The sequence below is a fragment of the Saimiri boliviensis genome, chromosome 8, assembly GCF_048565385.1.
Source record: "Saimiri boliviensis isolate mSaiBol1 chromosome 8, mSaiBol1.pri, whole genome shotgun sequence".
NCBI classification, from domain to species: Eukaryota; Metazoa; Chordata; class Mammalia; order Primates; family Cebidae; genus Saimiri; species Saimiri boliviensis.
Genome location: NC_133456.1, coordinates 56,603,423 through 56,617,165, shown reverse-complemented (window position 1 = coordinate 56,617,165; position 13,743 = coordinate 56,603,423). Strand labels below are relative to the sequence as shown.

At 52.0% G+C, this 13,743-nt stretch overlaps 1 protein-coding gene across 2 annotated transcripts in view; it reads left to right on the top strand.

The window, feature by feature from the left end:
• The window catches only part of LRIG1 (leucine rich repeats and immunoglobulin like domains 1), a 123,401-nt gene that overhangs the window by 91,413 nt on the left and 18,245 nt on the right, over nucleotides 1–13,743 (top strand). The window contains exons 7-11 of one of the 2 annotated variants that reach the window (XM_003940204.4): nucleotides 55–198; nucleotides 2,868–3,011; nucleotides 5,085–5,165; nucleotides 11,272–11,343; nucleotides 12,137–12,208. In XM_003940204.4, the coding sequence (XP_003940253.3) occupies nucleotides 55–198; nucleotides 2,868–3,011; nucleotides 5,085–5,165; nucleotides 11,272–11,343; nucleotides 12,137–12,208 (513 nt within the window). Of the gene's footprint in view, nucleotides 1–54; nucleotides 199–2,867; nucleotides 3,012–3,045; nucleotides 4,621–5,084; nucleotides 5,166–11,271; nucleotides 11,344–12,136; nucleotides 12,209–13,743 lie in introns of those variants that run through there. The other variant, XM_074404520.1, reaches the window with a different exon arrangement.

The window sequence follows — 13,743 nt, the reverse complement described above, 5'->3', positions numbered from 1 at the left end:
GTCCAGGGAAGGAGTGAAAGCCCCTCTTCATCGTGCGTGTGGCTGTCGTTGCAGGCACCTGGAGTACAACAGCCTGGTGGAAGTGAACAGCGGCTCGCTCTACGGCCTCACGGCCCTGCAGCAGCTCCACCTCAGCAACAACTCCATTGCTCGCATTCACCGCAAGGGCTGGAGCTTCTGCCAGAAGCTACATGAGTTGTAAGTGTCCTCAGTTCCGGGCTGTGACAAGTGTTTTTAGACACTGCTTGGAGATGGAAGTGCTAGGCTTGGTTCATTCCACCACACAGTGGCCTTGGGGAGGGCTCAGAGACAGGGAGGCCAGTAGCGTAGCCCTGTCCCCAAACCAGCCAGGCCCAGAGTAGGACGCTCAGCAATTTGAGCCCAAGTCCCTTTCTGATCTCCTCTCTACTTCCTCTGCACTTGGATTAGCAGGGGCTCCAGGAGTAGCATCTAGGTACCTGCAGGGAGCCTTGGCCCCCAAGGCCCTGTTGGGCTTAGAGACAGTTCCAGGGGTAGAACGTTGCTGGGGAAAGGGCAGCTATAGCAGAGTGCTCAGAGGAGCCATTCTGAGAGTCACTGGCATGCGCTTCTTCAGCGAGGGAGTCATTTGGGCTCAAACACAGGCAACTTTGAGTAAGTCAGCAAAGCCGAGAGATGGTGACACAGTGACTGGAAGAATTTGCTTCCTAGGAGTTGCCACCTTCCTTGCCGTAGACGAGTGGCCCAGGCTCACGGCCCCTTCCCTTTCTGCATGTTGCACCACAGTGCCCTGATAGCAGAGGCTACGGTGCAGTCATGTGTGCGTGCTTGGTTCAGAGATGCGTCTTCCTCTTGGAGAAAGGTCCCTTTTCCAAGGGACCTTTGGAGATTCCCAGACAGGCCTCCCAGGTTGAGACTGAGAACTGAGCTTGTCTTGCCCATAGTTCTGAGATTAGTAATGGCAGACTGTCCCCTGGGTAGGGAGGGGCAGTGGCCCTGGCCACCCCCTCACGTCAGGGTGGGGTTATTGACAGTGAACACAGCACTCCTAAGGACTCAAGAGAACATCTTCACAAACGTGAGGTTTGTGTTTTCACTGTCCTTTCCATTTGATATGCTCCAGTTTAGTCCACTAGGTTTCTTTATTTTTCACAAGAGTTGGGTCGGCTTTCCCTTTTTTGTTTTGTTCTTCCTTTTCTAGGCTTGGCCGTAGGAAAAAGATTCACCCACTGAAGTAAATGATTGTTAAGAGTGCCAAGTGTCAGTCTGTCCTGTCTCTCTCTCTTGACCTTACTGGGCACACTCAAGGGGATGTGTGAATCTAATGTGGATTCTTGCAGCTGGTGTTTGTGTCTGGTCTTCTGTGTTCTCTCTCTCTCTCCCCATCCTTCCCTCCCTCACCCTCTTTCCACCCCCCCGACACACACACACACACACACACACACACACACGCACGCATGAACTTGTTGGAGTTTATATTTTGCTGAATTCATCATTATCTGATGCAAAACACAGTGGTCCTGCCTCTTTGCTCACTTTCCTTGGATTCTGTGAGTGTGAACCCTTTGGGTTCGGCTTCTGTGCTTCAGGACACTGCAGTTGTGCATTCCATGTGGTGCTGGATGGCTCCTTTCAGGCTCTGTACTCAGGCTGTGACCCCACCACCAGGGAACTCTGGGTTTTGTTGGTCAGGGCTGGGAGCTGTGGGAAGCAAGAGAGGTCTTTTAAGTCCCCCAAGCCTGAGCCAGTCCAGTTCCTAAAGTTGGGAGTCATCTTCTGACTCGCCAGCGTGGCAGCCCCAGTTAAAGGCATGCGCTCTTCTGCGGGGTGTGGGATCCCCTCTCTGGCCGGTGGGAAGCATGAAGCCCTCTTCTGTGGCCTCTAGAAGGGGCAGCAAAGGTCACAGAAGTGTGCTTGAGCAGTCCTAGCAGTTTGTGCCATATCCAAGTCACCTCAGAGTCAGATTTGGGATTGCTTCCCAGTGTGTTTCCCACCCCTCCTTTAAGCTAAATTCTTTAATTGCAGGTGAAGATATGATTTTATCTCCTGCCAGGTCTGTGCAACTGACAGACACCCTGACTTATTTGTCCAGGAGGGAAAGAATGCTGCTCCCTGCCATCTTTAAAAACTCATTAATCTTCTTTGAACACATTTTCTTTTTTCCTGTCCCAGCCCCAATTTTTCATTTTTCAACGATGGATGACCAATATGTCACGTAACCAACTCAGAGGTGCAGGAGTGCTGGGAGGAAGCTTTGATTCTGCGGCTTGGGCAAAGCATATGGTTTTACTGCCTGCAGTGTAGGGGATCCTGTTCTGAGGCCCACGTGGATGACGGCAGGGAGGCCTGGGCAGGAGCCTCCCACCCAGGGGGAGTTGCCCAGCTAAGGTTTGAGGCACAGGTGTGGCCGTTCCAGGCAGGGGCTAGTGGTGCCCTCTGCTGGCCATTGCAGGGAATGTGAGTGGGGCTCTCTGGCTTGCTGCCAAGCCATGTCCAGAATCCCAGGCTTCTGGTATCAGAGGTCTTTGGTAGCCTGAATCAGGAGTAGCCTCAGACAGCAACATGAAGGTACTGGAGCGTGAGAGTTCTTATAATGTCATGACCCTGTGTGTAGTCTTCACAGTTTAACAGCCACCCTGGCCCCTGTGACCTGCTTATCCATTCTAGGAATCAGACTAGTGTGGTGGCACTGATGAGTTTCTAGCTGCATGGGCACTTTTACTCCCTAGGATTCTGTGTGTGTGTGTGTGCGCGCGCGCACACGTGCACATGTGTGTGCACGTGTGTCGTTTCCTACTGAAACCCAGCCGCTGTGGCCCGATTTCCAGCAGGGTGGGGTTGGGGACAGCCACGCTAGATGGTGACATTGCTGCTCTCCCTTTCTGCAGGGTCCTGTCCTTCAACAATCTGACACGTCTGGACGAGGAGAGCCTGGCTGAGCTGAGCAGCCTGAGCGTCCTGCGCCTCAGCCACAATTCCATCAGCCACATTGCGGAGGGCGCCTTCAAGGGACTCAAGAGCCTGCGAGTCTTGTATGTCTCCCACTACTGACAGGGTGAAGGGGTCCCTGGTGGGGGGAGCAGAATAGAGTGAACCAAATGTTTAGTTGACCTCCATTTGCTTAGGCTTCGAATCAGAACTGGATCCCAAGCTGGCTAGCTTTGTGTACAGAGTCTCAGACTTTTATGTAATCAACTGAAAAATAACTGGTTAAGCAGAAAAATCTCTCATTCCCCCAGGATAGTGTCTAGAGAGGGATGGTGTCTCTTAAAGAGTAGTTGTTCTCAAGCAGTGATGCCCACATTGCACTGGACAGGATGCTGGCTCCTGACATTGGGAAAAGCTTCCCTATGCTGAGCGCCTGGTATAGCCTCCAGTTAGGTAGCCATCGGGTCAGTCTTTCCTGTCTTGAGTCTTCATTTGCAACTTCCGTTTTTAAGTCCTGAATATTTTTTCTCTAAACCATGGGAATGCTGCAGTGTGTCTCTCGTCCTAGTATTTGAACTTCTTCAGCTTAACCTGTACCAAGATGCTTCCTTTCCAGAAGCAGCACTTAGGGAATCCTGTGTCTCTCCTTGCATCTCATCAGGGGTCAGTTAACAAAGTGGAGGTGATAATGCTATTTCCCTTGAAGTCCCTAATTAGACAGATTGGCAAAAGTGGCTTCAGGATGCTTTTCCGAGACTTGCATAAAACTTTTCCATGGTTGGCCTCATAGAATTTCTAAACAGGTATTAGCATAAAACCCCCAGAGAGGGGTATATGGTTTTCAGAGGACAGTGATGGCAGGTTCTAGGGTGTCTTTCCTAGGCATAATTCACTGCACAGAGAGGGGTCTGTTCCAGTGTGACAGGGAGGGAGCCTTTGCACTTGCACCTGGCAGAGCCGGCTTTAATGTGGAGCCATTGCTGGGGAGTGTGAAAGAGGCTGGAGCCAAGCTATTCAGGTCAGGTCAGCCTGTGAGCCCATGCAAGGCCTGAATAACAAGGCTGGGAACATTCAAACTGAGTGGGCCAGAAAGGAGAGAAAAGCTTTGGCAGCCAGGGCTAGGAGCAGGGAGACAGGCACACAAAGCCACAGCCCCGGGTCCCTGGTTTTTTTGAGTATGCAGATGAGAGGAAGGAACCCATTGAGAGGAGAAGTCCCTTCCAGCAGCAGAATCTCCACTCTCTGAGCTTCCTGCTGTAAAAGAAAGGTCACCGCCAGCATTTCACTCTTCAGCCAGAGCTGCCCTTCCTGCTGGCAGCCTTGATTCCTGCTGCAGCTTCTCACAGGAGCCAAGAGCTCCTTTTCTGTCACTGGCCTGCGTCTGCAAGGGCTCAGGAGGGGGAAGTTTAAGAACCAAGGACCTCATGGAAAGTTGGATAGGGCAGAATGTGTGCAGGGTTGGGGTCTGGTCGCCAGGTGTGATGTCTCGCCTGGGTACGGTGACCTACTCCTGGAAGCTGGGAGGCCATTGAGTCATCGGCCATGGGATTTGCATTGTTGGAGGGGCTTGGGCTGAGGAGTTGGCCTCATCCCTCCGATCCTGGCGAATGGGTCACAAGTCTGACTCAGCACCCAGATGTCCTCCCTGGCTCAGAGTCAGCGCCCTGCAGGCCTTGGGAGGAGATGGACTCTGGGCTCCAGACCCACTGGCTGGCACAGAAGGGCCCACGGGCGGGCTCTGTGCCGGGTTTCTTTCTTCTATGTACTTTCTGCAGTTTCTCAGTCACGTCCAGAAAAGGGACTCTGGTTGGTATGAGGGCAGACGGGGAGCCTTAAGGAAACTTTTGGGCTGATACTCAAAGGCCAGGGCCAGGTGTCCGCTCTCTGGGGGCAGAGTACAAACCAGGCTGTCTGCACCACCTCCCTTCCCCGGAATGTGGCCTCTGCAGACAGGCAGGCAGCAGGTGGACCCCAGGGAAGCTTCTTGCATGAGGCATGTGTCATCTTGGTTGGAAGGCTGAGAAATAGCGCTTCCCTCTGTCTCTCTACCCTACATGTAGACTGTGCCTCCAGGGTGCACCCAGGGGACTTCAGCTTCTGAGCAGCAGGCTAGGTGGGAGTTTGCTCTCCCTTCATGCTCAGACTGGATGGTGAGCTGCTTTCTGTCCTCTCCCCAGGGATCTGGACCATAACGAGATTTCAGGCACAATAGAGGACACGAGTGGCGCCTTCTCAGGGCTCGACAGCCTCAGCAAGCTGTGAGTATCCGCGGTGTGGAGCTCTGCCAGCGCATGCGTGGGAAGACACTTCTGTGGGAGACGTTTCTGTGGTGCCCCCCACGCCTCTCTGCTCTGCGCCCAGGTGGAAGAGAGCTGGCTCCACGCTGAGCTGCTTTTTGAAGAAGAGAGCGGGGGACGCCCCACTCCTCGATGGCCGGGGGTCTCCTTGCTGACCCGGGCCTTGGGTTCTTGGGGACTGACAACCTGGCGTTTGGTGGCCTGGTGGAGCTTCTCTTGGGCTTTACTCAGAACTCACTTGAAAACTGCTGGATTTGCCATTGCTCGTTGTACAAAGGAGTCTTGCCCTGTTACTTCGTTTCTTGGAATTGTGGGAGTTGTGTAATAAAGTAAGCTGTGAGGGCTGTGGGGCTCCTGTTAGGACTTTCGTCATTAACCATCATCTCAAATGGAAACAGCATTTCCAAGGGTCACAGTAGCAGCTATTTTGAGTGTATGGTTTGGGGTCTTTTTCTTTTTTCCTAGCTCCTAGGTTTTGCCAGTTAATCTGCCAAGCGCGTGTGTGTTATGTCTAATGATCTTGTGAGGGTAGTCTTTGTTAGGCAACCTTTTTATACCTGAGGAAAGAGAATTGATGGGATTTTGCCCAAAACTGCACAGCTGACAAGTGGCAGGATCAGGATTTGCTCGTTTGGCTCCAAAGCCCACATTCCCTCCCTGTCGGCCCACTCTGTTTACTTTGCATGTCACCAGCACTTTCTGTAGATGCCATCCAAGGACCATGCAGGGGGCGCTGAGTAATTATTACTGTTTACTGGCAGCTCGGGGGGGAAAGCTTGGAGGAGGGCAAGCCAGAGGGGACGGCTGCCACTGTATTCCCCGAGCCGTCCCCAGTGACGGGGAGCTAAGCAGAGTGCGAGTGTAAAGTAAATATTTGGAAAGCCCTAGGGGAGCTTGAGGATTGAGGAGAGCCTGTGGTACGGAGAGTCTCTCTGTATGGTAGATGCTTCTGATTTGTTCTGAAAAGTGTGGCTTTTTGCACCTTTGATATCCGAGGGTCTGATTGGGAATAAGCTCTTTTGGCTGTCTGAGGAAACTGTTTCTTCTTGAGCATCCTGTACTCCAGCAGCATGTCGGAGATGCTTGTCTGTGTTTCTTGTCCTTGTCGTCCCTCAAACAATGCTCATTTTCCCCAACCTTTAACCTGTAGTACGTCGCCCCTTTTTATTCCGTACAGAGCAAACCTGGGAAGAGCCAGAAGTACCAAGTGGAGTGGGGCAGAGGCCTGTTCTTAGCAAGAGGAGCTCCAGGCCTGGGATGGGGCTGCTAAGGTGTTCAGCACTGGGGCCGCCCCTTGTCATGAGCCTCCCTGGCCTTGGCCATAACTGACTGAAGGGTGAGGGTGGGGAGTGGGCAGCACTGCCAAGTTCCACTGGGTTGTGTCCCTCCAGAGGAACTTGGAGCCGTTTCCTGGGTGTTATGGCTTCCAGGAGGCTCTGTCTGACTACAGAAAGCAGGGCCTGTGAGGTGCACCTGGCCCTGGGTCCCCTGGGTTCCGGTGCTGCATGTGTCCACCGCGGCCTTCCTGAGTGCCCGCCCTCTGTGCCCTGGTGCTTTCTCCCTTGTCCACCTGCCAGGCCAGGCTCAGCACTTCCACTTGAGCTCCAAGAGGTCAGCCTGAGCCCTTGTTTCCTCACTCACATAATGTGGTGGGCTCCACACTGAGCTGGCCCTGAGACTCCTGGGAACTTGTTAAAATCCAGGCCTCACCCCACCCAGCCACTGAGTCAGCATCTTGGGGCTGGAGACTCTGTATATTTTTGAAAAAGGGCGAGAGAGAAAGACATGCATCCAGTTGGGGAAGCTGGGACAAAAAATAAACAAGAAATCCTTAATACAATTAAATATATGCAATCACTTACTTACATGTGATGCTATCATGGTTATGTTGCAAAAGAAAAAAAACGAATCCTTTTCTTCTTGGATAAAGAAAGAAAATGGTATAATGCCTATGATTTGGATTCTATAAACTCCTGCTGAGTTTGAGAATGGGCAGTGGCTAGAGGTAGACATGAGGTGAGACTGGCATAACCGGAGGAGGGTTGTAGCTACGTGACAGGCACTTAGGGTTCAGGATACTACTCCGTCTGCCTAGCGTAGTATGTGCAGATTTCCACAGTAACAGGGAACTGGAGAAGTAAATGCTTCCCATGTGACCCTGGTACACAGGGTTACTTAACTGCTGTGTTTGGCATATCACAGGTGTTGAGTCGATGTTTCTCGAATGAAGGGAGGGACAGAGGAAGAACCCAGTGCCTCGTTAGTCCCCTCCTTACCCGTCTAGTCAGAACGTTGGCAGGGAAGTTGTGCTGTGGCGGTGGCTGAGAGGAGTGACCACAGACAGCACCGTGTTGCTCCATGGGAGTGGCCTGGTCTGGCCTGTTGGGATCCACTGAGAAGTGGGGTGCATGTTAGCACGGAGAAGAGCTGCCCCTTCAAGAGCAGTTGATCCGTCCCGTGGGGAGCGCAGCCAGTGCCCTGAGCCCCTTCATCTGGTGTGGGTTTGCCTTTGGAGAGCTCAAGGGGCTGGTGTTCAGGGCCTGCCCCAGGATGGGAAGGTAGAGACCCCTGCCTTTGCTGAGTTACTCAAAGACCTTGGGTCCTTTCCACCATGCCAGAGGTCAGACCTAAATTAAAATATTTTCCAAGAAAGGAAGATGTGAGCAGGAGAGCCATAAAGGGCCTCTCTGTGAATTTGGGGTGGATGCTGACCTGCCTTTAATTTTTCCAGCTATTGAACAGCCATGTTGGAGACTTCCTCACACTGGAGCTTCCTGGCAGGGCGAGAACGTTCCCAGACCCCAGCACATGCCTTTCTTCCTAGCTTGTCTGGGATTCTTTTGTAGACTCACCCCACAGGACCTTTTTGCAAATGGTCGTGGGGTTCCCCATCTGGGGCCTGCATAGTGGCACAGAGTCAGTACGCGGGAGGGAAGGGAGAATTTCTGGATCCCAAACTACAGGCAGAGAGGAGCAGTTAGTGACCTGGGTATGTGAGTGTCTGCCCCGTGATTCCAGCTGGTTCCATGGCATTCCTCAGAGGGAGGGGCTGAGTCCCACACAGGGCACATGGGAAGGGGCATGTCTGGGGAAACTTGCAGAGCTGATGTGAGCGCAGCCTCTGTCCCTGCCCGTGGGGTATGCCGGGCCTGCAGTGGAACTCTGTGTGTCTGGGTGGGCGAGGGGGGAAGCTGGTGCACATGCCATTGCTGCTCTCAAGGACATGAGTGCAAGGTAGTGAGCACTGCCCCCAGTACCTGCCACTTGCTTTGGCAGGTGCTAACCAGGCCTTTGGAGCTGTTGGCTGAGTTGGCCAGGAAATGGATGGGAGGTTTGACAGGTGACCCCCACAGCTCGCTTTCTGCTTTGCGTTGGTGCTGGGGAGGTCCGGCCAGCTGTTCCTTCTCTGGGACAGAAATAGTGTCCTCCCAGCCCGCAGTCCTCCTTTCCTTTCTCCTCACAGCAGCCTTTTATTAGAGCCATCCCCGTCTGCTGACTGCAGCTCCCCGCCCCAACCCCAGATGTCTGCTGGGGGAAGGTAAGGATCCTGCTTAATCCACCAACAGGATGATTAGTTCCTGCATAATTGAGAATTTGAGAATTTGTTTTATTGCTATTGTCACCATTAAAAATAACAGCCTGCCCTCATTGTAAAACAGGTCAATGTGACTAATATTTAATGGATGAAATAAAGCACAGCTTTTTCCTGGATCTCGTTTACAGGAGATTTCACTAAACAGTTCAATGCGTTTTTACTGGGACCTGGGGCACACAGTGCCTGGGCTGGGGGAGCTGAGTAAGTGTAGAAGTTGGCAGCGCTCTCTGAAGTGCTCAGGGTTGCAGTGTCTCATGAGCTGTTATTTGCTGGTGAGTTTTGTGGTTAAAGAGCCTAAGTTAGCATGGCCACTGGGTTTTCTGTGCATTTGGTTTATTTGTTTTAAAATAAAAGTTTTAGACTGAGAGAGGTTGTGGAAACACTTTAGAATACGATTGTTTTCATATCCATGCATACGGCCTGAGAGAGAAAGAAAAGACAGAGGGTCTCTGGCCCATCTGCCCCATCATCCTCCAGAGGCAGGAAACAGAGCTTGCTTTGTCTGAGGGCTGAGCTTGAGTTAGCGCTGGGGTCGGCCTGAATGGAGGCCCCCAGGGAGGGAGCCTGTTTCTGATGAAACGCAGGATCAGGCAGCCCCTTTGGAGTGGTTGCCCCGGAAGCTGGCCACGCGGGCTAGTGGTGCCTCCCTCTGGCTCTGCTGTGGGCCTGTGTTTCCAGGAGGCCTGTTGCAGTTAGGATGAAGCAGGGGCCCGTGTGGTGGGCAGGTCCCAGGCTGCCCTGCCATCTTTGGTTTCTTTCAGGGCTTATATTTCCTTTCTTTTCTTCCTTTTGGAAAGGGGCTGGGGCTTCTCGTCTTCTTGTATGGGTCCCAGTCTTAATGCAGGTTGAAGATGGAGCTAGCCTGTAGTCCAGTCTCTTCCCCGATGCTAGGCGAGATCCTGGACCAGGAGTCCCCTTCCCAGTAGGGTGTGGGGCCAGATGGGCTTTTTCCAGGGGCTTCCTCTCCTGCCCACCTGCAGCCATTTGCCTTGGACAGACCTGTTGATGCTGAGAATCCCCATGAGTTGGCTCCTGGCAGTTGGTGGTCTTAGCAAGCCCATTAGATCCTGTGGACCTCAAGGTTGAAAAGTTGATGAAGCTGATGGTCAGCATTGCCTTCAGTTGTTCCCTGGTGGTCTCCTGTGCCATCTGGTTTAGAGGGAATTGCCTTCAGTTGTTCCCTGGTGGTCTCCTGTGCCATCTGGTTTAGAGGGAATGCCTTTGGTGGGTTCTCATGAGAGAACATGCTAACAGGGAGGGGAAAACATGATTTTCTTCATTCCCAGTGTCCACCCTAGGGGCTCTCCTGTAGATAGACCAGCTTCCCTAGTCTGGTGGAGGAGGCGCTCATTTTTTCCTTGTGTTCTTCAGGGGTGCAGACTTTGGCTTCTAGGAAAACTCGTAACAGTTGATGCTAAGGCTGGGATCAGAGTTGCCTGGAGGCAGGAACCCCTTGTCATGGGCAGGCAGTCCAGGAAGGGGACAGGCACTAGCGATAACCTTGGAAGTTGGCCCACTGATGTCACATATAGTCAGGGGTCTGGCTTAAGAGCCAAAGTGCTGGGGCATCTCCTGCAGAGCCTGAGGAGTCCATCTCATAGGCAAGTACACAGCTCATGGTGGCTGTGCGCAGAGAGAGCTGTGGAGTCAGCTTGATGGATCCCTGTTTTCCTGTCCTCTTCTTGCCTCTTTGGGGAAAGTTTAGCCCCAGAATTCACTTTTCACAACTGGGTGGCAGTTTGGGGGTTTTTGTTTGAGACAACAGCCCTCTATGTTCCCTGGGCCAGAGTGCAGTGGCACAGTCATGGCTCACTGCACCCTTGACTTCCCACGCTCAAGCAGTCCTCCCACCTTAACCTTTTAAGTAGCTGAGACTACCAGTACACAGCTCCACATCCAGATGATTTTTACTGTTTTGTAGAAAAAGTGTCAACTTACGTTGTCCAGTTCTCAAACTGCTGGGCTCAGGTGATCCTCCTGCCTCGGCCTCCCAAAGTGCTGAGATTATAGGCATGAGCCATCATGTCCAGTCATGGGAAGCAGTTTTGATTCCAAAGATTTGTCTTTCCTTTTTGGACTCTGCTTCCTCTCACTGAAACCATAACCTGTCTCACCTCTCCTGCAAGGCCATCACTAAACTTGGGTGGTCCTTGGAGAGAGACAGCCCGGGCTGGACAAGGTGATTTCCATCTGACACTGCAAGCGGCCTTTTTAGGCTAGACGGCGCGTGCAATTCTAGCCTGTCATCACTATTAAATTCTAATAAAGATATAAGTATTTCATTTCAGAAAGGGGAAGTCCTGCGTGCCTCAAACCTGTAATCAGAACAGGTCAGCTTTCCACCTGCCCCTCACTGGACAGACTTATCAAGTAGCACTACCGTAATTGTGTGTTTTCTTCTCTTTCTCTCAACCCTTCCTTGTTTTCTCTCTTCTTCCCTGGCCTCAATTTCTGGATGTTTGGAAACTGCAGGAGTCTGTTTGGAAACAAGATCAAGTCTGTGGCTAAGAGAGCATTCTCGGGGCTGGAAGGCCTGGAGCACCTGTGAGTATCTCACCAGCTCTGCCCTGAGGCACAGGCCTGCCAAATGCGGCTGCCTGGACGTCTGCTAGCAATTTAATCGCATCTTTGTAAACCGAGAAACAGGCTATTTGGAAACACCAGCTGCTTCCTTCTCATTATAAGTTAGCTTCAACTTTGGCCTTTATGTTGCCTATGCCAGAAACAGTTACAGAACATATGGCCAGTTGGTGTGCTCCCAGTTAATTTAGTTGGTATTCGGATAAATACCCTTCCCTGTCCTGCTGCGCTGCCTCACCCCTGCACCGGATCCTTCATGGGCCCCTGGCCTCATTGCGTCTTTCACCAGGGCGCTTCCTCCTGGCCAAGACTGTTGCCTCCATTAAAGCAGCTTAACAATGCAGAGTGGATGCTGGGCTGAACCATTTTGGTGTGATGATTGCTTCTGAGACCCTGGGAGGAAGGGGACAGAGTCACCCCTGAGACGTTCATGCTGTTGCCCTCTGGGGCGGATGCCTCCTGTATATGATTCTTAGTTTATTTCTTCTTTGAATCAAGTTTGAGTCTAACTCTGTTGGAAAAGGTTTGGCCTTGCTGAGCAGGCCTCAGCCCAGCTTTGATGGTGCCCTACGGCCGGCTTGGCTCCCGAGTGGTTTCGTGGGCTGGCGTCACTGTTTGGGAAACAGCAGCCACCTGTAGTAGTTAGGATTACAGGTCTGGCTAGTCCCTGTGGGTCATCTGTGGAACCAGGACTGTCCTGAAAACCCCTCAGGTGTACCTAGGGTTTCTTTGCACAAGTATTTGCGTTCTGTTTCAGGAACCTTGGAGGGAATGCGATCAGATCTGTCCAGTTTGATGCCTTTGTGAAGATGAAGAATCTTAAAGAGCTGTAAGTATCTGGATTCCCTGGGTCTGATTAATGTGAGCGGAGACTTTGAGAGCAAGAAACTTCTCCAGTTGCATTTTTTACAGTTGCATACTCACTTCTTAAAAGGCCAAATGGTACATATTTTGGATTTTGTGGGCCACAGGGTCTCTGTCATGACTACTTGATTGTGTCACTGCAGCAGAAAGCAGCTGTAAACAATAGATAAGCGGGGGGGGGGGGGGGGGTGTGTGGCTGTGTGCCCATAAAGTCACAGTGACAGAAGCAGGCAGTGGGGCTGCAGGCTGAAGTTCGCTAACCACTATTCTAGACAATGTGAAATATACTCTCTTCTGTAAAGTGGATAATCACCCCTTTAATTATGTCAGGGAAGTTTATTCATCTTTTGGGTTTGCTTACAGTGAAGGCCTGTTGAGAGGAGCTACTTCAGAGCCTGGTGGGCTAAGAGCAAGGCAGAGCTCTCGAGGGGATGCGGTACTCAGGGGCGCAGCAGTGGCTGCCCATACCATTTCCAAGGTTCCTGGGCACGGTTCACAGGTGCTGGTGCTGCCACTGTGGACTTTGATCATGGGCTCTGGGGTGAGAAGGTTAGAAATTCTTGCCTGTATCCTACTCTCTGGCAGGGGAGCTAGTCTAGGTCCTCAGGTAGTAACACCCAAGTTTCCTTTCTTTTTTCTTTTTTTTTTTTTTTTTTGCTAAACATGAATCTGATTCTGCAGCCAGTAAGTTCTAGCCATGATACCACTTCCCTCAAGGGGTAACTTTTGGTTCCTAGAAGTGCTGAGAGAATGGCAGATGCCACAGGACAGTCATTTTTGTTCCCTGACCTCATCCCCATTCCCTGAGGCCACTCCTGATGGACACTCAGTTGGGGCAGGGAGGCTGGGAGTGGGGGAACTAGGTGCATTCCCTGAAACTGAGAACTGAAGTGGGCTGGGTGACACTGCTTAGAGTGAGGAAAGGAGGTGGCGTTGAGCGTGCTGTGAGCCTCAGGCCTGCTGAGTAGATGCTGTCCTTGCAACGGTTGGATCTCAAAGTGGGCGTCCGTGGAGGGTTCATGGAGCTCAGGGCTCTGCAGACGGCTGCTCCGTGCCCAGTGCCTTTCCTCTTCCAGCCTCAGCTCTGCCTCCGTCTGTCTGGGTAAGACAGAAAATGCAGAAAGGATTCCATCGCTTTCCTTCCAGTGTAGGGGAGGAGATGATTCTAGACCACCGTGGAAGGCTGATTCAGAGGTGGACTCGCAGTAAAGCAAGTCCAATGAAACGTTAGCTGGAGAAGATAAGCAGTGGGGCACAGGAGTGTTCGCTGTGGAATTCTTTCACCTTTTCTGTCTTTGAAACTGTCAGATACCATGTCAGGAGTGAAAAAGATCTGATGAAATGGGAAGAGGGTATTTTGAGAGAAGGAGGGAGGAGGGAGATAAGATTATCTTTCCCTGGGAAGTTGGGAGGAACTGGACCCTTCTAGAAGCTTGCCCCCCCCCCCCCCAGCATGCTTCTGCATAGTTCTGGAGGCTCAGCCTCGGTCTCCTGCCTGGG